This window comes from Chrysochloris asiatica, unplaced genomic scaffold, assembly GCF_000296735.1.
Source record: "Chrysochloris asiatica unplaced genomic scaffold, ChrAsi1.0 scaffold00209, whole genome shotgun sequence".
NCBI classification, from domain to species: Eukaryota; Metazoa; Chordata; class Mammalia; order Afrosoricida; family Chrysochloridae; genus Chrysochloris; species Chrysochloris asiatica.
The window spans coordinates 241,419-266,181 of NW_006408727.1; the positions used below are offsets into that span (position 1 = coordinate 241,419).

At 41.2% G+C, this 24,763-nt stretch overlaps 1 protein-coding gene across 2 annotated transcripts in view; it reads right to left on the reverse strand.

Annotated features, from left to right (window-relative positions):
* Positions 1–266: 266 nt before the first annotated feature.
* Positions 267–24,763, reverse strand: part of DCUN1D4 (DCN1, defective in cullin neddylation 1, domain containing 4) — a 93,213-nt gene continuing 68,716 nt past the window's right edge. Inside the window, exons 7-10 of one of the 2 annotated variants that reach the window (XM_006872664.1) lie at positions 18,185–18,293; positions 2,674–2,778; positions 489–591; positions 267–354 (exon numbers count right to left, since the gene is read on the reverse strand). In XM_006872664.1, the coding sequence (XP_006872726.1) occupies positions 299–354; positions 489–591; positions 2,674–2,778; positions 18,185–18,293 (373 nt within the window). In that variant the 3' untranslated portion in view covers positions 267–298. The remainder of the gene's footprint in view (positions 355–488; positions 592–2,673; positions 2,779–18,184; positions 18,294–24,763) is intronic. The other variant, XM_006872665.1, reaches the window with a different exon arrangement.

A 24,763-nucleotide genomic window follows, 5' to 3' on the forward strand; every position in this document is an offset into this window, starting at 1 on the left:
TTTTTTTTTTTTTATACACATATACAAAATTTAAACAGCAATATACACATCATCACAGTGAGGACGTTGGCAGATTCACCAATCTGTAGTGTAAATACAAACTGCAAAGCAGCCTTCCAAGAGAACAATGCCACACAGCAAGCAGAGCTGGCCCATTCAATAGCAGACGCCAAAACGTCCCCACAAGAGGGAGACAGTGTGAGGAAAGCAGCATGCGCTTTGATACGAACAGCAATTTATGGCTAATGGTTGACAGAACTGTGGTGACAGTGACTCTCTCGCTGCCGTGCATAAAGTCCTATGACATCTGTTTGTCTTTATACCATTCCACGAACTCGTCCAGCAAAACCGGCCCTGAAGAGAAGACAGAAAAGACAGGGGCTGTGAGGACGCTCCTGACAAGGAGGAGGAAGAGGAGGACCAGAAGGAGGAGGGAGAGGAGGAGGGCGTGGAAGGAGGAGGGAGGGAAGGCCAGTGTTAGGACTTACATGCTCCATCTTCGTCGTAGTTGCTGAGGTCAAGATTAATTGTTCTGCTGAACTCTAACACATTGCACCACTGGTCTTTGTTAATGACTTTATATTTTGATTGCTGATGGAGGGAAAAAGTAGCATGAATTACTGACATGTGAACTCAACACATGGGAGGGTTTCAACTGCTGTCTGAATCAACTTATCCAAGTTCATGTAAGGTTAACTCTTCGCACTGGACGTGTGGTAAGCACCAGGTGAGGATGGTGAGGGAGAGCAGAGCAGAATTTAAGATGACCATGTTTCACCACAACAGTTTTATGAGGACTCAGAATAAAAATGGCAAGCATATCCAAGGAACACCACTTTCTATCTCGACAAGTAAATTTGTTTGACTGCAAAAGGCCTGTTATATAAAATGGGACAATACCTACTTCACAGAGAGGTTGCAAGGATTTATGCAAAGCGCTTCATTCTGCGACTGGCACAAAGTTAGTGCTAACTCACTAATCCCTGACGGGATGGCACAGCTTACGGTCAAGCGGTCAACTTCAGAGGGGCGCTGCACTGGGCCATTCGGCAACAAATTACTAAGTGGTGTTCTTGCCATGGGACAAAGTGATGTTTCCAACAATTCAAACCTGAACTGCCTCAAGAAGTTTTCCAATTCCTCTTAGAGAAGAAATAATGCAATTATATGTATTTTAAAATAGAACATCCCTGCCTAGAGATTTAAAAAATAAAACTCAGAACCAACAATTTTTCAAACTCGTCACTAAAATCAGGAACATACTAAAGGAATACAAGTACAAAAAAATGCAAAGAGAGTTGAGATAATGGTTTTCTGGATGCAAACACAAGAAAAGCTGCAGTTAAGAAACTGGAGTTACTATTCGCTTTTTAAAAAGAAAAATGCAAACTAATCTATGTAATCAGAGAGAGAGAGACAGAGAGAGAGAAAAGAACAAAGCACAGAGGACAAGTTTAACTTTCTAAGCAATTAAAAGCAAAGCCTCGTCATTGAAGTAGCTAGCGGATGATATGCCAGGAATTGGGCGAAGTCAAATGTCCAGAGGTAAGGCCTTTCCGTTAAAGAATACTAATACATATAATCACACTCAATATCTTGCTAAATTCTTGGAAAACAAGAAGGTACTTCTGATTTATTTTCAAGCAGAGCTAACTTATTTCATGGGGGTTTTCAGTGATATTAGGACAGTTTATTTTGAGACAGACTGTCACGTAAATAAATATGTATATCAAAACTACTTTTCATACCTTTGCTCAGATATTCCAGGTTAGTGAGGTTCAAAGCAAATTCTAACAACTGTTGTCAAAGAATTGTATCAGGTGAGAGTTTTTCTACACTATTACTTAACATAAATGGTAAGAAGGCTATTTCTAGAGGGAAAGTGGAGTCAAGGTAGGATCTAGGATTTTCCAAAGACCCAACAATCTCATCTGTGCAAGCAAAGGACATTAAAAAAAAAAAGGGGGGGGGGGGTTGGGATAGGAGAACAACGAGGAGGCCACATGTGACAATCCAAGTATATGAAGCTTACATCTAGAGACTTCCTGTATGTCTCGTCAAAACCAGCTGCTAATAACAAGTAGCTCAAAATTTTTGATCATGAATGTTTAAAGCAAACACCCAACCAACAATAATTGAATAAAGTACAGGACTATTTCTAATACAGATCTGAAGAAAAGTTAAGCTGAAGGATATATTGCCATTTTGCTCATATTTAAATCACTCTAAGGCCTCCAAGTCACTTGGAGATGACAAACTCAAAATACCCTTGTTGATAATGTAACAAGGCAGATGGCTGTCTTTCTTGGCTTTTCACCTTTGCTTAATAAAATTAGAAATCCATCTAAAGCCAGGAAAATAAATTAAATCTATTGTTTTGAAGAGCAGTAAATATCAATGAAAGAAAAGCTCTTGAAATGGGAATGAGAAAGGGTGGTATGGACACGGCCTGGGCTGTTTCTGATGCATTTGTAACGTGGACTGATGCAAGACAACATTAAACATGTAGACAGACACGCTTCAAAACCAGGCTGCTGCTGATGGGCCACCATGCCACCATTAACTCCTACAGGCAGGAAGTGCAGGGCGAAAACGGTAAGATAGAGTTCAGTCAATATATTTGGTAGTTCTAAGCAAGCAAACATAACATTTCATAAAATAACAATTTGGTACCTCTAAGAATTGGTGAAAAACTGGAAAAAGGGGCCAGATTTTTCCTAATAACAGTCCCAACATGCACTTGGCAGTGTTTATGTCTAGGCTGCGCTGGTCCTTTTCCTGTTTAATAAACAAAAACAAGGATGAGCCGATGCCCCCAAATAATAAATTCCAGTAATCCAAGTTTTATATTTAACTTCAACAACAAATTAGTCAACAGCTCAATGATTACATACCATGGAGGCCCTGAATTGAGACTAAGGTAGGAAGGCCCCATCATTTTGGGTACTATATAAATTCACTGTGAGAAAGATTCATGTCAATTGAAGGATCACCCTAATGCAAAATCAATTAGTTATGTCATAGTAGTATCCACAATTATTTCCTGATATAAACAAAAATCTGTAACTCAATCACTTGCTTATTTGACATATATGACAACTCTCAAAATCCTAATTGTTGATCCCAAACCCATAACGCTTCTACATGGAGGTTGAAAGGTTTCAGTGCTCATGCTTAAGAGTTAAGTTTCCTAAAATAGAGTTGCTTACGTTTATTTCACTAGCAAATATTTTTCTTACACCTAAACATGCTGGAATTAAATTTGGCTCAAAATAAGAAACTGGAGCTCTAGAGCTTTTCTCTGAATAAGAGGATGCACTCAGTGGGGAAGTGTTGTGTCTACTTCTACAATCCCCCTTACCTGGGAATTGTTAGATGGGAGTCACCCTAGCCGAAGAGGCTTGACTAGCAGCCAAGCAAAGACAACATTCCACTACGAAATCAGAAAACAGTACATAAACCTGAACGTGGGAAGATTAAGTTTGTCCCCACTGTATTTGCAGTTAAGGATTCTAACTCCTCATTCCTATCCTTCTGACATGTTTTCATTCTGGAACTCTAAATGGGCAGTGTCTATGGAAGGAGAGGAGGCCCTGGGACTGTAACGTGGTAATCCTCCATAGGCAAAGCTAGCCTCGATGTGGTATTCTTGAGTAGAGTGGAAATCTGCACAAGTACTTTTCTACCAAGGGAAAAAAATGCCTGACTATCCAGTTGGGGGTGGAATATAAATGTTCACCAAGTCCAGGGACAAAACTGTAACTACTCCGGTCAGCCATAGAGGCAGTCATACAAAACTCCGGAATAGTAAACTGCTTTTCTCCAGGGCTCTTTAGTACCCAATGCATTTCTAGTCATGACACTGGACCTAAAAGTGTAGGTCTTCAACAGTACAGAAAATGTAAAGGGCTCCTCCTCACTCAGCAATAACACACAAGGCAGGTGGTGCCAGGATGGAAACCTGCCGCTAAGGAAGATGTGCACCAAAGTCTCAGTCCTAAAACGTAACAACCATTCTCGTACAGACCAGGTTACACGGCTCCGCGTCACCCTTCGCGGTCACGGGACACACAGCTGAAGTGTGGTTGTGGGTAGGGGTAGAAATCCCAATCCCAGCATTCTACGCAAGCAGGTGGGCCTTCTTTTGACAAGAGTTTTCTGCTTGTCCCTTGGCCATGTGCAGAGTGCTCACTCCCAGTGGAAAAGAGGATGATGGTACAACAGATGCTCTGGAGAATCCCCCTCTCACCAATGAAACCTCATTCATCTGGTGCATTTCAAGGGTTTACACTTCTGCAATGCACTGTGCAAGCAAATGGAAAACTTCCTCCTACCCTGTATCGTAAGTGTGGTAGACAGCAACAACACACCACACTATGAAGCAATCTAAAAGAAAAAATGAGTACACTGTTGAGAAAACATATGCGGCCCTGCAAAATTGGGCCAACCCCATCAGCAGCAGCACTCGCTGCCGACAAGGTGGCTCTGGGAAAGTTTTCCCTTTGTGCAGTTTGTAATCAATCACTGAACCCAAAATACCTAATCTTGCCTTGAGATATACATTGTGCCTTCTTTCAACATCATCAGTGCCTATACGTCCCAGTCACAATAGACATACACTAAGATGACAAAATAAATAAATCAAAAGGAACAAAAGACCTGGACAGACTCTTTGCAACAATATAATCATCTGACACACTGATGATCATGAAGGATTTCAATGCATGTGTTTGGCAGGGATGCCAAAACATGGAGGAAAGGCATCGGACTCACAGGGTTGGAGAGCTGAACAGCACTCACTTACTCCTGCTCTGCAAGGGTGCCAGACAGCAGCTCGTAATCACTAACACCATCTTCTGCCTAGCAAATAAGAGAAAGATATTACAGATGCACTCACTGATCACCGACATTGCCCGGGGGTGGACTCAAGGCTAAGGACAAGTAAGCAAACCAGAAACGCTACAGATTCCTGAGAGTACCACAGTCTAGACACCACAGCAAACATCTACTGCATGACAAAATAGACACTCTCAGATAAACTCCCTGACAATGATCCTAGTGGCAGTCTCTGCAAGGAGGTCCCAATTAAAACGGAAATGAATCTCCCAGGATGCATCAGGTAGCCATCAATATTATGGGCATTTTTTTTTTTTTTTTTTTTTTTTAAAGTAACTACCTTAACAAATTCAAGGAGTAGAGCAAAGCTATCCGGAAGCTCCTCACAAGGAATTAAACAGTATACTGTCAACACCAACTGCTCCCGGGACCTCTGCCCATGGAGTACCAAGGAGCAGGGGCTGACCCATGTTGTAAGGCTAGAATCTGAGCTGAAGGTGCCTGGAGACAGCCTGGTAAGGAGACAACTAGCATCCCCTCAAGGCCCATTAAAGGCGAACGCAATGGCAACTTTCCTCCCTGCCCATCTCCTGCCTCAAGATAAGTGGGTATATATTTCATTCAGCTGTAATTTAAAATAATAGAAAATGTTTTATTTACAAATTATAGTAACCGAACAGGTTCTATACAATAAAGATGTACCCACCCCCAAAGTATACTATTATAATCTACCTTACTTTCCTCCTTACATGGAAATTAAAAAACAGCAGTTACAGGATAAGATCAGGCCTCTAATAATACAGCTGTAAACCTCAAAGACCTTACGCTTCAAATATTCCAAGAAGTTTTGCATACAGTATTAATGCACTCCCTAAGCTAAAAGACTTATGAAGCTTCATACGGTTTTATAAAAGTTTGATCTGGAGTCCTAATACAAAAATAAAATTGGTTTGTGTAAGACTATTCCACACTAGGTCTTCCTGGAAGCTGTGAAAAGTAGACGGCTTTCTCGTAAGTAGCATGCGTGACTTAAGAAACAACAATGAAAACAAACAGGGTCTTAAGCAACAGGCACACACGATACTACAAAAATGAACTTACAAACATCTAGGGATCAGATAATGTACATATTCCCAAGTTACAAAAATTGGTGTGAATAGCTCAGAGGAACCCTGAATTATTAAAATTATAAAGGCAGATCTTTTCAACAGAAAAAACACGCTGAAATTTTCCAATAGTTGGGGTCCAAAAAACTATAAGCAATCATGCTGCACAAACATAAATGGGACCATCAAGTGAGAGATTGTTGGGTGAAATCAGAAGGCCTGCATTGAAGACTTCTGACATTTCAGACCACAGGGATTACAAACGCTGGGCAAAGACCCTGGCCAGTCCTCTATAATACAACTACTCAAGTAAAAGAACCGAGAGAGCACGAAAGAATGTAAGTCTTGAGCACAAGACATTTTTAATGCGTTGAAGAGCAAAGATGTCAGCTTGAGGACTAAAGTGCACCTGACCCAAGCCATGGTATTTTCAGTAACCTCATATGCATGCAAAAGCTGGACAGTGAATAAGGAAGACCATAGAAGAATTGATGCTTTTGAGTTATGGTGTTGGAGAATATTGAAAGTGTCATGGGCTGCCAAAAGAACCAATAGATCTGTTTTGGAAGAAGTGCAGCCAAAGTGCTCCTTGGAGGCCAAGATGGCCAAACTTCGTCTCTCATACTTCGGACATATTGTCATGAGAGACCAGTCACTGGAGAAGGATGTCATGTTTCGTAGGGTGGAAGGTCAGAGAAAAAGAGGAAGACCCCCAACGAGATGGACTGGCCAAGTGGCAGCATCGATGGACTCAAGCATGGCAACAGTAGTGAGGTTGGCCCAGGATCGGGCAGTGTTTCGTTCTGCTGTGCATAAGGTCGCTATGGGTCGGTACCGACTCGATGGCACCTAACAACAACATGTCTGCCTCTGAATCCAGTTTGGTTTTCTGGCAGCTCCTTGTAGATGTACTGCTACAATTGTTTTAAAATTATCTTCAGCAAAATTTTACTTGCATGTGATATAAATGATAGTTTCGATGGAGTCCACATTCTGTTGGATCATGTTTCTTTGGAATGAGGTCAAATACAGATGTCTTCCTACGAGTTGTTCAGGTAGCTGTCTTCCAAATTTCTTCAGTTAGATGAGTGCGCACCTCCAGTGCTCCATCAGCTTGTTGTAACATTTTCATTTGTATTCTTTCACTTCTTGGAATCATTTTTCACCAAGGTCTTCAGCGCAGCTTGCACTTCTTCCTTTGGTACCATCGGTTCTTGATCATATATTACCTTTTGAAATGGATGAATAGAAATGATTTCTTTTTGGTACAGTGACTGTGTATGTCTTCCATCTTCTTTTCATACTTTGTGCATCATTCAATATTTTGCCCACGGAGTCTTTCAATATTGCAAGTTGAGGCTTTTACTTTTTCTTCAGTTCAGCTTGAGAAATTCTGAATATGCTCTTCCCTTATGGTTTTCTAACTCCAGGTCTTCACACGTTTCATTATAATTCATGACTGTTGTCTTGAAATGCCCTTTGAAAATTTTGATTCACCTCTTGTACTTTCTTGTATCTTTCTTTCACTTTAGCTTCTTCACATTCACTAGTAAATTTCAGTCTTGTCTGACATTCATTTTTATCTTTTCTTTCTTTCCTGTCTTTTTAAAGACCTTTTGTTTTCTTCCTGTATGATGGTCTTGATGTCACCCCACAACTCTTCTGGTCTTCAGTCATTAGTGTCTAATTCATTAAACCTGTTCTTGAGATCATCTCTAAATTCAGATGGGATGTATTGAAGGGCAAATTTTGGTTCTTGCGGACTTGTTCTAATTTTCTTCAGCTTTAGCCTTAAGTGAGCAATTGATGCTTTTTTCCCCACTGTCTGCCCCTGGCCATGTTTTGGCTGATAAAGACAGTGGGAAACACTGTCTCTTCCCACAGATGTACTCAACTTGATTCCTGTGTGTGTCATCTGGTGAGGTCCATGTGTACAGTCACTTTTATGTTGTAATTTCATCACCACTCGCCTTAATGGTTGGTACATAATTTTGAATAGTAGTGATGTTAGCTGGTCTTCCTTGCAGTCATATAGATTTGATCCTCTCACAGACAGCACTGTGCTTAAAGACAGACTTAGAAATCTTTTTGATGATTAACGTGATAATTATTTTGATAATTCCTCTTCAGTTTGACATTGCTGGTGTAGTAAACCATTGACTGTCTGATTCAAAATATCCGATACCAGCTCACTTAATGCCTTGTATATGGGTCTTTATGCATTCTATTTCATTTTTGACAACTTCCAATTTTCCTGGATTCCCACTTTGTATACACCATGTTGATTTTTAATGGATAGTTGTAACTGTTTCCCTTCATTTTGAGTTATGCCCTATCTTTTCTCCATTTATGTCATTACAGTCAACTGTACTTTGAGGAGGCAGCTCTTCCCTAATCATATTTTGAGTGCCTTCCAAGCTGAGAGGCTCACCTTCCGGCACTATATCTGACAATGTTTCACAGCTACCTAGTTTTCATCTCCTGCACTATATCTGACACAGTTCTGTTACTACTCAGGTTTTCAGTGGCTAACCATTCAGAAGTAGTCTCCCTCTCCTCTTGCTAGTCTGAAAGCTCTGCTGAAATCTGTCCACTACACGTGACCCTGCTGATATTTAAAACACTGGTGGTATAGCTTCCAACACGCAAGCCACCAAGGTATGGCAAACAGACAGACTAGTAGTGGGTCCTACCATTAGTCAACAAGGTGTTCCCATCAGCCTTATCAACCTCTATCCTTTCTTATCAGCCTTGAGAACCACTAACAGACTTTGTTCTCTATGTATTTGTCTTATACACACACACGAGTGATTATCTGAACCACGGTTATACTGAAACTTCTGTTGGCTGCACTGTCGTATCAGCATTTCCATTCAAGGTCACTGCTGTGCAGGTATGAAAGTAGCCATCTGCAAACAAAATTTGAACTGATACTCAAAGGAAGGTAAAAGTTTCATTCAAAAAATCATTACTGGTGATGAGACAGGGATTTATCACTCTGAGCCTGAGAGTAAACGGCAAAGAATGAAACATCCTCAATTGGTGACCAAGAAAAAGTTCAAAAGTTAACCATCAGTTGGATGCTTTCAGCTTTCTGGGATTCTCAAGGGTCAGTACTGGAACACTATCAGGAAAAAGGTTCAACATCAACAGTGCTCATTACAGTGAGCTACTCATTGAAGAGCTGAAACCTAATCTTCATATTAAACACAGAGGACTGCTTGCTATTCAATATTCAATAGTGCTGTAATCTTGCATGACAATGCATGTCCATTCGCCTCTACTCACACTGCTGGCACTTTGTGAAAACTCCATTTTGAGGTGTTAAAGCAACCTCCCCATCATCCTGATCTTGCTCAATCAGACTTTCATCTGTTTAGTTCCCTGAGAGTATCCCTTTGAGGATGCGCATTCAACTCTGATGAAGAAGTGGAAACAGCAGTGCAATCATGGCTAGCAGCTCAGCCTAAAACATTTTAAAATAAGGGAATATGAATGCCTGTTGACAGATGGACAAAGTGTACTGAAAACCAAGGAGATTATGTCAAAAATAATTTGTCTCTTCTAAAAGTTGATTAATATAAACGCTACAGCCAGAGTGTGGACAATTTTTGACTCACCCTTGTGTGTGTGTGTGTGTGTGTGTGTGTATGTACGCTGTTGTTGTTAAGTGTCATCAAGTTGGTTCTGACTCATAGCCACCCTGTACAGGTTTTCTGAGGAGCAGCTGTTATATTTGAATTGCTGACTTTGCAGTTCAAACTGACATTGGGGGTCCAGTGATTATCCTACAGTATGGTTCTATAGGCCAAGCACTGGATCGCAAGATTGGTTTGAACTGCAAGATTGGCAGTTCAACCTCACCAGCCACTCCTTGGAAACCCAACACAAGGTCACTATGACTCTTTGGTACTTAATAACAGGGTCCCTATGAGTCAGACCTGACTTAATGACACGTAACAACATATAGATGTATGTTGATGGACATTTATGTTGTTTCTACATTTGGACTATTGTGAATAGTGCTTCAATGAACAATAGTGTGTGCGTGTAAGTTTCTTTTTGAGCATCTGATTTCAAGTCTTTGGGGTCTATACCTAGGAATGAAATTGCTGGGTTTTAAGATGGTTTGCTCAGATCAACCGTTAACACTCATGGAAGCAGCAGTCAAGAAATCAAATGACGTATTGCATTAGGCAAATCTGCTGCACAAGACCTTTTAAAGTGTTGCAAAGCAAAGATGTCAGTTTGAGGACTAACATGCGCTTGACCCGAGCCATGGTATTTTCAATAATCTCATATGCATGTGAAAATTGGACAATGAATAAGGAAGACCATACAAGAATTGACGGATTTGAGTTACAGTGTTGGAGAATAATATTAAAATGGACTGCCAAAAGAACAAACAGATGTGTGTTGGAAAAAGTACATACAGCAAGAGTGTTTCTTGGAAGCTAGGATGGCCAAACTTTGTCTCTCATACTTCAGATATATTGTCAAGAGGGACCAGTCACTAGAGAAGGATATCATGTTTGGTAAAGTGGAGGGTCGTAGAAAAAAAGGAAGACCCCCAATGAGATGGACTGGCACAGTGGCAGCAGCGATGGGCTCAGCCATAGCAACGATTGTGAGGTTGGCCCAGGACTGGGCAGTGCTTTGTTCTGTTGTGCACAGGGTCACTATGAGTCAGTACTTAACTTGATAGCATCTAATGACAACAACAAGATAGTTTAAGAGTCATGGTGTAGGCACTGTAGGATGAGCCACAGGTGGGTGGCTCCAACCCGCCAGCCACTCCTTGGAAACCCTACTCAGGGTCACTATGAGTCAGAACCAACTGACAGCACTTAACTACAACAAACAAGAGTTTCATTTTTAGTTTAAGGAACTGCCACACTGCTTTTTATAATATTTGTTTTGTATTCCTACCAGCAATAGGTTAGGGTTCCAATTTCCTGGGTAACAAATATTCACCAATATTTGTTATCTTCCTTTTTATAATACAAAAAAAATGTAATCATCCTTGTTGTTATGCGCCGTCCAGTTGATTCCAACTCATAGTGACCCTGTATAGAGTTTCTGAGGAATGAAATGCTATCTCACTGTGATTTTGACTTACATCTATCTGATGGTTAATGACACGGAGAACCTTTTCATGTATTTGGAGGTCATTTGAACGCTCTCTTTGATGAAATGCCTATTCAAGGCCCTTTCCCCTTTTATGATTGGGTTGTCTTTTGATTGTTGTCAAAGTTATATGTATATATTTACATTATGAAGTTCTTGTCAAATATATGGTTTCCGAACGTATTCTCCCAGTTGATAGCTTGTCTTTTCACTTTTTGATAAAGGTTTTTAATGCACAAGTTTTTATTTTTATGAGGTCTCGTTTATTTATTTTGCTTTTTGTTGTTTGTAATTTTTACGTTACCTCAGATAATTTATTATTGGGCTAGGTTCTGCTTTTTCTTCTAAGAATTTTATGACTTTAGTTTGTACATTTAGGTCCAAAACCAATTTAGCATTTGTTTTTACGTATGTTGTGAGACATGGATCCAGTTTTATTTTTCTTCATGAGGAAATCATATTTCCCAGCACCTTTTTGTTGAAGACACACTTCTTTCCCCATCAAATGGACTTAATACCCTTGCTAAAAATCAGCTGGCCAATTACAACTTCCTACAGGATAATTTTTGAAGTAAGAATGTGAGGACATTTTTCTCACCTCAGAGAAATCTCCCATTCTCTTTGGAAAACATTTATTCAGTTCCTTGAAGGCTTCCTTTTCACATCTGGGACGTTCTCCCTAACTTTACTATCTTCTCAATTTCATCTGAAATCACCTCAGTCCCTGTAAGGCAGCTCCTCCCAATTCCCTTCTGCCCTCAGATTTCTCACCTGAATCTGCTCCACTGTATTAATCTTTCTCTCTGTGCTAGAAAGCACCCGACTGCTGGGAGAAGAGCACCACCATAAAGGCACCGTCTTCTCAGTTCCCAGTGAGGCCCTCAGGGCTGCTGCTGCTGCTCTGTGCTTCTCACCCCAGCCCCGTCTCACCCTTCAAGTGTCAGCTCTCCCCAGGAGTTATAGCACAGCATCATGCCTGTTCGCATTGTCTTGTTCTTACAAAGTTCTTTTCAAAAGAAACACCAAAGGGGAAAAAAGGCTATTTGTATTTAAAGTAATTCAGATAAAAATACTTGTTTCTATAATAAAGTAAAATTTCCTTTTGGAAAAAAGCTCCTGTTCATAAAAACAAAAAACCAAAACCAAATCCACTGCCATCCTGACTCACAGTGACCCTGCATAGGGTTTCCGAGGCTGTAAATCTTTATGGGAGGAGAACGCCTCATCCTTCTTCCAGAGTGCCTGGTGGAGTTGAACTAACACCCAGTCCAGCGTTTACTCTACAGTGCCAATAGGGCTTCTTATTCATAAAAAAACAGAAGCAAAATTCGATTTACACACCACCATTTCTCCCCATCAGGATTGGAGGAAGACTCATTAACAACCTGCTATAGATATGCAGATGATACAACCTTGCTGTCTGAAAGTGAAAAGGACTTAAAAAATATTTACTGATGAAGATCAAAGACCACAGCCTTTGGTATGGATTACATCTCAATGTAAAGAAAACAAAAATATTTGCCACTGGACCAATAAACAAGATTCTTAACAACGGAGAAAAGATTGAAGTTGTCCAAGACTTCATTTTTCTCGAATCTACCATCAACACTCATGGAAGCAATAATCAAGAAATCAAACATGTATTGCATTAGGCAAACAGTCTGTACAAGACCTCTTTAAACTTTCAATAACTTCATATGCATGTGAAAGTTAGACAGTGAATAAGGAAGACCATAGAAGAACTGATACATTTGAGCTATGGTTTTGCAGGAGAATATTAGAAGTACCACGGATTGCCAAAAGAACAACAAATCTGTGTTGGAGGAGGTACCGCCAGAGTGCTCTGTGTTAGCCAGGATAGGCAAACATCGTCTCTTATACTTTGGACGTTATTTTCAGGAGGGACCAGTCTTTGGAGAAGGCTATCATGTTTGGTAAAGTGGAGGGCTGAAGAAAACGAGGAAGATCCCCAATGAGGTGGATTGGCACAGTGGCGGCAGTGATGAGCTCAGGTATAGCAACAATTGTGAGGTTGGCCGAGGAGTGGGCAGCGTGTCATTCTATTGTGCATAGGGTCTCTATGAGTCAGTACTGACTTGATGGTACCTAACAACAACAGTAGCCCTCTAATGGACCCTGGGCAGCACAGAGGACAAGCACCTGGCTGCTATGAAAAAGTCTGCAGTTCGAATTCACCAGATGGCTCCATGGTGCTTCTGTAAAGATTAGAAACCCTATGGGAAGTTCTACTGTGTCCTATTGGGTCACTATGAGTTGGAATTAACTCAGTGGCAACTGATTTATCTTCTTAAGATGGCTCAAGTTGTTGATAGTCAGGGAAAGTGGTGAGGCTCTGTGGGCAGGGCAATGGCCTGGTGTCTGGGGCAGGAGCTGGGCCTTCATGCTGGCCCTCCCACCCCCGCCAGCTCCATTTCAGCATCGAAATAAAGGCAAGACTACACCATTGGTCTTAAAGTGGCATTGTGGGATAAAGCACTGGACCGCAAGGTCAGTTTGAACTACAAGGTTGATGGTTCTAACTCACCAGCCATTCCTTGGAAACTTTATACAGGGTTGCTATGAGTCAGAACCAACTTGACAGCACTTAACAACAACAATGACACATGTGGAGTGTGGTGGACCCAAAGGATAAGCACTGGACTGCAAACCATAATGTCTACAGTCAGAGCCTGCCAGTCACTCTGCGTGAGAAAGATGAGGCTTTCTGCTCCCATGATGATGGAAACCCTATACGCAGTCACTCTGAGATAAAACCGACTCAACGAAACTTAACAACAACATGATATCTGTAAAACTTGAGTAAGTTCAAATCAAAGGCAAACTAGGAGAGTCCTAGCATGGTGCTGTCGATAAGCACTAGACTGATAAATGCAAGGTCAACAGTTCAAACCCCACCAGCTGCTCTAGGAAACCCTACACAGGGTTGCTATGAGTCGGGACTGACTTGATGACATACAAGGTCTTGATGGTACCAACAAGGTCTGAGGTGAGGAAAGAGGCTGTTGCCCCAGGGAAATGCAATCTCTGTGGGGAAGTGTTAACATTTTTGGGGTATTTTATTTCCTGGGATATTATAGTATAATGCAGAATATTTACTATAGCACATGCCACTGCTACTTAGGATGTAATACTTTAGATATTAAAATTGAAATACATGAGAAAATTAAAAGTATGATTTTTTAAAATGTGCTGTGTTAATTATAAGCCATTATCACTAAGAATTTTCTGTAGTAGGAAAAAGAATGATTGAAAACAAAAGAGAAGGGGCGGGAAGGCAGAATGTACCCTTTCACGTGACCACTCAGAAAACTGTACAAAACCCAGGAAATGATGTCTTTCACACACTGCAGCAGAGTCAGCACAGGGCTGCGAGCCCCAAGATGCTGACTGTGCGCAGGGGTTTCAGGTTAAAGCACAGGAGAAGGAGCCCACACAGAGCCCAGTGGTCGTGCTAAGTTGAGGAGACAGTCTGGAGTCTGAAGAGGTTACAAAGAGTAGGATAAAATATAAGCAAGGAGAAACTCATACAGAGAAAGAGCTGGAAATGTCCCCTCAAGTCTTTGGTTGAATATTTATCCACACATGTGTGATAGTTGGGAAAGAACCAGCACAAATAAGTATGCAGAAATTCCCGAAGCATATCCAGAGCTGAGAGTAAGTCTGTATTCCTAATGGTCAGAGGAGGGAGATTCTTTAATATATGCAGCATCGAGTAAAACCATAATCTTGTCTCAAAGAATCAAACTGATCCCAGTAACTTCATGCACCGGGCCGGGTGGGGGAGGGGGGAGGAGACTCCAATAATATTTTCAAAACTAAAACAAAATTAAGCAATCAACGAGATAAAATTCACAATATCCAACACTGAATTTAAAAAACAAACAAATTAGTAGACATGCAAAGAAGCTATAAGTGGTGGAGCTAGAAGACAAGGCTATTAAAATGCCTATTATAAACATGACCAATGTTCAAAAAGGTAGAAGAAAGTATCTCAGTGATAAGAGAAATGAAAGAGTTAAGAGACCCATATGGAATTTCTAGAGATGAAAAAAATAAACTGAGAAAAATAAATATACTGAGTGGGATTAACAGCAGATTAGACACTTCAAAAGAAAAGAGAAGTAAATTTGAAGGAACAGAAACTATCCAAAATGAAAAAAGAGTGGGGAAAAACAAAACAAGACGTAGCACCAGTGACTTGTGGGACAATGTCACACTGGCTAACAGATACAACTGTAGTGCCAAAAGGAAAACAGTGAGGGAACAGAAACAAATGTTTGATGAAATAATTGTTGAAAGAATTTCCAGAGTTAATATAAACTAAAAACCTACAAATCCCCAAAGCTCAACAAACCTGAAGCAGAATAATCAGAAGGGAAATGATAGCAGGGTACATCATAAGCAACTTGCTGGAAAAGAAAAGAAAAGCAGTGAGACCACAAAACAAAAACAGACAAACGGTTACAGAAGAAAGATGTACGTATGACATCATGCTTATCATCCCAAACTATGGACAAACCATGGAAAGACATCATTTGAAAGTACTAAAAGAATATACTAGCTATCTAAAATTGTTTACCCAGAGAAACAGAGCTTTCTCAATTAAAAACCAAATAAACATTTGGAGAATTTATCGTTAGCAGAGCTACACAATGAAAATATTAAAGGAAACTTTTTAGGCAAAGGAACATGATACAACATGGAAAGCTGGATGGAACCAAAGGAATTGAAGAGTACAGAAATGATATATAGCAGGGTAAATTTAAAAGACATTTCCCCCCTTCTCAAAATCTCTTTAAAGGAACCCTGGTGTGGCACTTGTGGCACTGTAGGATAAGCACTTGACTGCTAACTGCAAAGTCAGCAGTTCAAACTCCATACAGAGTCATTAGTAGTCAGAATCAACTGGACAGCACTTCACAACAACAATTTCATAAAAATAACACTTCTTTTAAAAATTATACAGCATAATGGTTTAAACATCTCAAAAAACATACTGTGAGATGCAATCAGAAGCTCTGTACAGAAAACCCACTTTAAACATTAAAAAACAAATAGGTTCAAAGTAAAAAGAAGAGGAAAGGTGTACACCAGGTAAGCTTTAATTAAAAGAAAGCTAGAATGGCTTTCTTTATATTAGACAAAGTAGACTTCTGAACTAGAAATACTACCAGGGATAAAAAGTGACATTTCATAATGTTAAAGGGGTCAATTCAACAAGAGGACATTACAATACTGTATGTGCTTCAAAATGTATGAGGCAAAAACTGGGAAGTCACAGGAGAAACAACTACAGTTGGAGAGCTCAACATTCCTTTCTCAGTAATTAAAAGAACATGTCGACAGCAAAGCCAGAAGGATCTGGAAGGCCTGAACAACACTATCAGCCGACTTGACCTAACTGACATTTATGGAACCTTCCAGCAAACAACAGCAGAACAGCCATTCTTCCAAGTGTACAGAAAACAAGACTCACAGCTGACCACACTCAGGAGCCCAGATCAAGTCTCCATAAGTTTAAGCAGATAGAAATGATACAGGATATGTTCTGTGACCACAACAATTATCAGTAACAGATATCTGGAAAACCTGCAGACTTGGAAAATAAACAACATACTTAAAAAAAAAAAAAAAAAAAATCACAAAGGCAAGTGGAAAATATTTTGAACTGAATGAAAATAAAAATACACCATATCGAAACTTGTAAGATAGTTTTAAAAGAAAGGACTCATTAACAAACTCATAAGAGCAGAGTTTAGCTGACCTGAATCAAGTTGTTAATTAAGTATTAATGAATTATGGTGGTGGCTATTCATCATTACCGAAAAATACTTTATTTGCCAATATTTATTGAGACGCTCCAATATTTTGCCAGGTAATATTTAGGCCTGTGCCCAAACAAGTAATAGCAGGCCTATGTAAGTGAAGGCAGCAAGATCTCCCTCGGGCAAGATGATCACAGGAGGCTGCTCAGAGGAAACATCTTGGGCCAGAAGCTTGCACTGGACAGAGCTGTGTGAGTGTGGAAATAGGGTTGTAGGCAGCAACCCACCTTGACTAAAGGCAGAAAGGCCAAAAGGGCAGGAGGCAAGTTCCAAGAATAGCTATATGGGTATCACAACACAGAAGACACGTGGGAGAGGAAGGTGGGTGTTTAGTGGAAAGTAGCAATAATGCAAAAATCCTGATGGAGGGCCCCACTGAGGACTGTTTAATCTCGTCTTACATATGACTTAGAATTCCCCATCGAATGACTGCTAGGGCTGAACTGGCAGAACTCAAAAGGGCAAATTGTGAAAAAAAAAAAAAAAAAAAAGGAAAGAATCATGTGTTTTAAAAGAAAATTATTAAGAAATGTAGTCTGTCAAGAAAGCCCAGTCACTGGACTCTCCCAGACTTGCAGACATAAAAGAAAACACATTCTTGAGTAAAGTATAATTGTCTGGGTTGTTTGGATGAATACAATGCCAACGACCATTTCAGAATTTGCTATCTAGGAGCAGGCAGAAAAAGAAGGCTTTTATTTCACGCCAATGGAATGACTCTCACATACTTGGGCCTGGTTACTATGTGACACACGGGATGGCCACATTTCACAACGTTGATTAGAAAACTAAACTGCACTCGAGTAAAATTAACTGCAATTAGCTTACATTTGAAATTCCAATGACTTTCAAGTATAGCAATAACACTCAATGCGAAACTGGATTGGGATGCTTTGCTTATTCCAGTAAACACAACGAGCTAAGGTTTACTGTTTTGTATGAACTGGGAGGGAAAAGCCTTTCTAAGCTGATCTGAGAGGCATTTATTGAGGACAGCATCTATGACATGCCCATTTATAAGCCACTTTTGAAGCCAATCACAAGAGCAATCAGAGGCCTCCCACGACAGCTTTTTCCTGCCATGCGCTAGGTTTGCCCAGAATCGGGGTAGGTTTAAAAAGTGTCCATGTAGAAAGAATTGCAAACTAGCATCCTGGGAGTGACTAATTTAACTTTCCTGCTGTGGCACGTAAAGTCAAACCTCAAGATGCAACGAAGAAGGAGGGAAGGGGGGGAGGGAAACATCTGGATAGGCTCCAGAACACTCACCCGTGCAAAGTCAAACGCATATCTGTAAATAAGTTTAAAGTTTGTAGAGTCATTTAATAACGATCTTAAGTACTCCAAAGTATTTCTTAGTTTTTCTGTGGTATCACATCTAGAAAAACAGAATAAAGGCAAATTATAACCTGAGTTTTTCCTTAGTTGGGGCACTAACAGAAGGAAAGACTAAAAACCCTAAAATGGGAACACACTCTTGCTAACCGAGTTTTCTATACTTTTTACTGTAAAGTTTATCAAATGTACAGAAGAAATGAAATAGTAAATGCCCATGGACCCTCCCCCTGGATCTGCCAACGAGCACGTTGTCACATTTGTGTGCACTTTTTCTCTGAGCTGTGTGAAAGCTGCAGACAGGATGGCACACTTCACCCTTAAACGCCCCCTAAGTACAACGGTATTCTCCTCCTAAACCAAAATACCATCATTACTCTTTTTTTAAAACCATCTTATTAACTTTCTTAACTAATATACATTCCAAATGCAAACGTCCCAATTGTCTCCAAAATTTTTTGATAGCCATTTCTTCCCAATCCTGGATCCAATCAAAGAGCATGCATTTCTTGTAGCACTCTAATTCATCAGAGTGAGCGCTCCAACTTTTTCTTTCTTGACATTTTCATTTTTTTGAAAGGTCCACACTCTTCAAAATCTCAAGTTACCAGATAAATTCCTACAGTGGCTGCAACATGACAATAACTGTGAAGATGGCGTAGGACCATTTTGCTGTTCACTGGGCTGCTGTGAGTCAGGACCAACTACACGACACCTAACAACATTTAGGCTTCATCCTTTCGACAGGGACACTATATGTGATGATGTGTCCTTCTCAGTGTACCCCATTTTAACAATAGAGTCCTGGTCTGGCGCTGTGGGATAAAATATAGGTCGGTTTGAACAGCAAGATCAACAGTTCAAACTCACCAGTCGTTCCTCTGAAACCCTACAAAGGGTCACTGAGTCGGAACTGACTCAACGGTATTTAGCATAGCACAGCACCCCCATATTGGTGCTGTCGTCAAGTTGGTTCTATCTCAGAAGATGCTTTGACGATACGGCTATTCTGTTCTTCACTAACGTCCTGTGCCCAGAGGATACAAAATCCACAGATAACATCATCCTGAATCAGTTACTGCATTGGTAGATACAAAGTGGTGACTGGCCAATCTTATCCTTCCTTCTACATTTACTGCCTGGAATCCTTCTGTAAAGAGTTCTGTTCAGCACTTTTAGATTTTTTTGAATTGATGGGTTTAGAGTTTTGAGTTCCATGTGCTGCGATCTGTTGCTGTCTTTATTCTTTCGGATTGATGTACAAACTGTCCCAGTCTGGGTACTGGTCCCTTCAAGCTGGCTCCAGTGTCATTCCGACAGGTTCCCATCAATCTTTAGGCAGTTCCTAGCTTTCTGGAACAAGATGTCCCTGCTCACTTTGTCCGTTCCCTGTCCCAGATTTGAGATCAGTCATTTCTCCAGGGAACCAGGGTGAGGAGAACCTGTTTTCAATGGTTAGTCACACACTGTTTACTTTTCATAAGGAAGTAAACTAATTGGTTATCTTTACAAATTAGTTTTCTGTTTGCAATAAGTACCAAGAGTATCAATAATATGAAAGTGTTTCAATGCTGGATATGCTTCCTCGTGTTTCTCCATAAAGCATTACCTACTAAGTATAGAGAACACACACTGAAAGTATTATCAAAATAAATATTCTGTGGATTTTATAAGCTTACATAGGTTGTTGTTGCTGTGTGCCGTTGAGTCGATTCCGACACATAGTGAACCTGGATAGGGTTTCTGAGGAGCAGCTGGTAGGTTTGAACGGCCAACCTTGTGGTTTGTCGTCTAGTGCAGATTTCTACGGCACCACACCAGGAGTCCTTACATATGGTTCATAATAAAATACACCAATTTCTTTTTCAGCAATAAAGTTGCGAAAAATCCTTTCTTTGCAGCGCATTACAAATACATTCCCATGATCTCTCTGTTGAGATGAGAAACCATCTCAAAGTAAAAAATCAAGGGTAAATATTTAATTGCTATGGGTCCAGAGTAATTTAGAATGTTCTTTAGTTCTTTCTGATGTTTGGTAATAATAAACCTAAAAAGGTTACGTTGGAAAAGGTTTCTTTAAGGGGCTGGCACATAAGCTGAGAGGTTAAAGTCAAGCAAAAACTAGATTGTCGGGGAGGAGGAGCAAGGGCTATCCAGATCTGAGCAGCAGCCATGAAAACAAAAAAAAAGGCCCAGTGGCTGAAGGAAGGATTACCAAGCCCAACGGATGAGAAGAACGGTTATAGCTAGAGTGGGAAAAAACGAAAAGGAAAAGTGGTACCAGATGAGGCTGAGGAGGAGCTGGAGCTAGCCCATAATGGGTTTCTGAGGTCCACAGTGAGTGATTTTTACAATTGAATCCTAGAAACAATGGAAGCTGCTTCCCATCGTAGGAGTGAGCACGATCAGGCTCACATCTTGAACAGCTCTCTCTGTGGAGAAGGGCTTGGGAAAGCGAAAGAAAAGACACAAAAGTAGGCATTTTACATCAGGGATGATGGAGACTACGGCACACAAGGAAGCTACAGCAAGAATGGGAGCGGGGCTTACTGTACATTAGGCGCTGTGCTGTCTGGTTTAATTTTTTTAAGCATGTGTGCATAAAATCATGATCATGATGATGATGGCAGAAAGTCAAAGATGAGGGAAATTAGCTAACCTAGAAACATAGAAAGTCGGCTCCCTGCTCTTCCCTAGACAGGATAGGATGGTCAGGACCAAACCCACCGGAAATCAGCTAGTGCCCAGTGAGGGGAAGAAGAGCAGATGTTCACTTTAACAGATACAGGAACAGAAACCACTCATTAAGAGGGCCACTGCTCAATTAAACAAAGTAACTGTGAGTCTCTGGACCAAGCAGCAAGGCCAAAGGGAAAGTTGTGCAGCGTGTTGGAAGTGAGTCCAGTCACCCTGGCAAACCGATGTCCCTATGTAGGATAAGCACTTGATCACAAAGTCGGTTTGAGCCACAGGGTCAGCAGTTCAAATCCACCAGCCACTCCTCTGAAATCCTATACAGGGTTACTATGAGTCGGAGCCAACTCGAAAGCACTTAACAACGACCGAAAGATGCACAAGAAATCTTATCCAGACTGTAAAAAAACAACCGTCTCCTTAAGTATAAAATGCGCTGAGTTGTATTTCCATTTCACTGATCCTTATTAAGGATGGTTACATGAGTTAGAGCTAATTACAAGGGGTTTCAAAAAATTCGTCAAAAACACTCGTTATCTTTCTTAATTCCATTTTCCACAAATTTTTTTGACGTTCTCTCATATTGTCAGTAAAGAGAGTTTCACCTGTTTTAATTGGCACCTTATCCAACAGAGCAGTGTCTAGACTAACGCCCATGAGGTAATAGGCTGTCACTGGGCCCGGAAGGAACCTTAGGCTGCCATCTAGTGGGCTCTCCCATCAGTGTCTGTTCCTCCGCAACTCCATTAGCAAAGGGTCTGTGAAGAAGCAGGCTTGGGAAGTTCAAGCCACTAATTTCTGCCCTAGTGGTGGTGGTGGTGGTGGTTATGTCTCTTGGAGTCGGTTCCGACTCACAGTGACCCTGTACAGGGTTTCCGAGGCTGTAAATCTTTACGGGAGCAGAAAGCCTCATCTTTCTCCTGTGGAACAGCTGGTAGTTTCAAACTGCTGACCTTGCGGTTCGCAGCCCAATTCGTAACCACTACGCTACCAGAGCTCCTTTATGCCCTCGTAGGAAGCTGTCAAGTAGGTTTTGACTCATTGCAAACCGGTACAGGGTTTCTGAGGAGCGGCTGGTGGATTTGAACTGCCAACCTTGTGGTCAAAACCGATTTAGCGATCCAGTGTTTATACTACAGTGCCACCCCAGGACTTCTAGTATAAAGTTACTGTTGGTTGTTGTGGTTGTTGTTGTCAGGTGCCATCGAGTCGGAACCGACTCATAGCGACCCCATGCACAGCAGAACGAAACAATGTTTGATCCTGGGCCAACCTCACTACCGCTGCCACACTTGAGTCCATCAATGATGCCACCTGGCTGATCCATCTCGTTGGGGGTCTTCCTCTTTTTCTCTGACCCTCCACCCTACCCAGCATGACATCCTTCTCCAACGATTGTTTCCTCCGGACAATATGTCCAAAGTAGGAGAGACGAAGCTTAGCCATCCTGGCCTCCAAGGAGCACTCTGGCTGCACTTCTTCCAAGACGATCTATTGGTTCTTTTGGCAGTCCATGGCACTTTCAGTATTCTCCTCCAACACCACAACTCAAAGGCATCAATTCTTCTACGATCCTCCTTACTGTTGGTTTGTTGTTGTTACGTGCCGTCGAGTCAGTTCCGACCCATAGCGACCCTGTACAGGGTTTCCGAGGGTGTAAATCTTTACGGGAGTAGAAAGCCTCATCTTTCTCCCGCGGAGCGGCTGGTAGTTTCAAACCGCTGACCTTAAGGTTCGCAGCCCAATTCGTAACCACTACGCTACCAGAGCTCCTTAAGTGCCGTCAAATTGGTTCTGACTCATAGTGATCCTGTATAGGTTTCCGAGGAGCAGCTGGTGAGTTCGAACCTCTGACCTTGCGGTTCAAACTGCCTTTGCAGTCCAGCACATTAACCCACAGCACCACCTTTCCCCCTCAATATTCTGCAAAATCCATCTCAGAGAAATCATAGTGCCAGTGCCACCCATACCTCTAAGATGCATCATTTCCTCAATAAACTATGCACATAATGTGCAATCACTGATTGGAGTTTTGCTGTTGCTAACAGATTCAGAAGCAACAGAACTGAGAATAATAATCCCGAACAGCTTTAACATCAGACTCCTAAACATTAGCAAAGTCAGTTTCCTAGTAGGCATTTTATATCAAACTTTCTCAGCTTTCTGTCTTTCAGGCTTACAGAATTGCCGCTGTGTAGTTTCCACATGTTGCCAGTAGCCAGTTGTTGCTCCCGACAGTATGTGGAAAGATGAGAGTGAAACTCAGTTCTGAGGTAGTGTTGCTCTATTCCCAGGGGAAGGTCTTATCCACCGCCACCCTCACTCAGCCAACCTAACGATCTTTTTATAGCCATAGAGTTAGCTACAAAGGAGCGCAAGGTCAGCAGTTCAAAACTACCAGTCGCTCCTCGGTAGGAAGATGAGGTTTTCTGCTCCCATAAAGATTTACAGCCTCAGAAACTCTATGCAGCGTGGAAGTGACTCCACGGGCCCATCACCATCACCACCACCACCAGACTTAGCTACAACTCTCACATACTTTGTACTTTTAGCTTTAATGCCTCTATTAACTTCATTCATCAGTGAGAACCTGGAGTCTGAGAGCTGGAGCAGGCAACAAAACAAACAGTCAATCAAATTAAGAGGTGTGTACTCCTCTCAGTAGAATGGACCTAGAGAGCTTTAGGACAGATAAATATTCCCTACCAGCTGCTCTCATTTCTTCCCCAAAGCCACACAAAACAGCACCCATTCCAGACTAGGGAGACCTAGGAGACCATGCACACAGTTCCTAAGGGCAGTACCAACAAGAACGTGGATTTCTGAGAGCCCAGGTTCGAGCTACAGGTCCTCATTTAGACTCTGGAGACACCCAGAGAACTGATGCAAAACCTCTCTGGTTCCCAACCCACGGGCTCTCTATTCCTACCATACCACACTCCCTCCACCTGTATAATAATGTTTAATTTTTAAACTTAGAATTTTGACTGAATAACGAACAGTTGCTATGAGTCAGAACCGACTCCACGGCACATAACAACAACAACAACATGCTAACATATAGACTCCTGGTGTGGCACTGTAGGATCAGCACTGGACTGTGAACCACAAGGTCAGGAATTCAAATCCATCAGCTGCTCCTCAGAAACCCTATAGAGGGTCACTGTGAGTCCAAACTGACTTGATGGCACGTAACAACACTCCTACTAATACATATAAATTCAGGTTTGTCATAATAGTGCTAACTCCAGTTACAAACCATTTCAATGGGAAGGTTTACTTACTCTACAAATGAGCCAAGAAAAAGATAATACAAAAGATGGGCTATTTTTCATCTTCAGAGGAAGTATTTAGGGGCTTCAAAAAGTTCATGGAAAATGGAATGAAAAGATAATGGAAAATTTCCACAAACGTTTCGAAGTTCCCTCATAAATAATTCTTCTGAGTTTTCATATTTACCAGGTGCACACACCTTACAAATACAGTACTTAGTTAAATTTACATGTCATATAAGTGAAAGATCTAATTAACTTTTGGATCTTCTACCTGGACAGGGACTTAATCTTGGTCTTGTTTTCTGGACCCCAGGACCTAGAACAATGTACACATTAATGCCATTTCAATATTGACCCAACAAAAGACTAAGTAATCTAGGGAGGTTCATGAGGAGAGGCTATTAAGAACCTTAAACATTGCTCTGCATAATAAACTCCCCCTCATTGGTGAGGAAATCAACCTCAATTTCAGGTCACAAAACCAACTGCAAGGACCAAACAGCAGCATTTGAAAGGCATCTCTACCTGCCACCACCTACTTCAG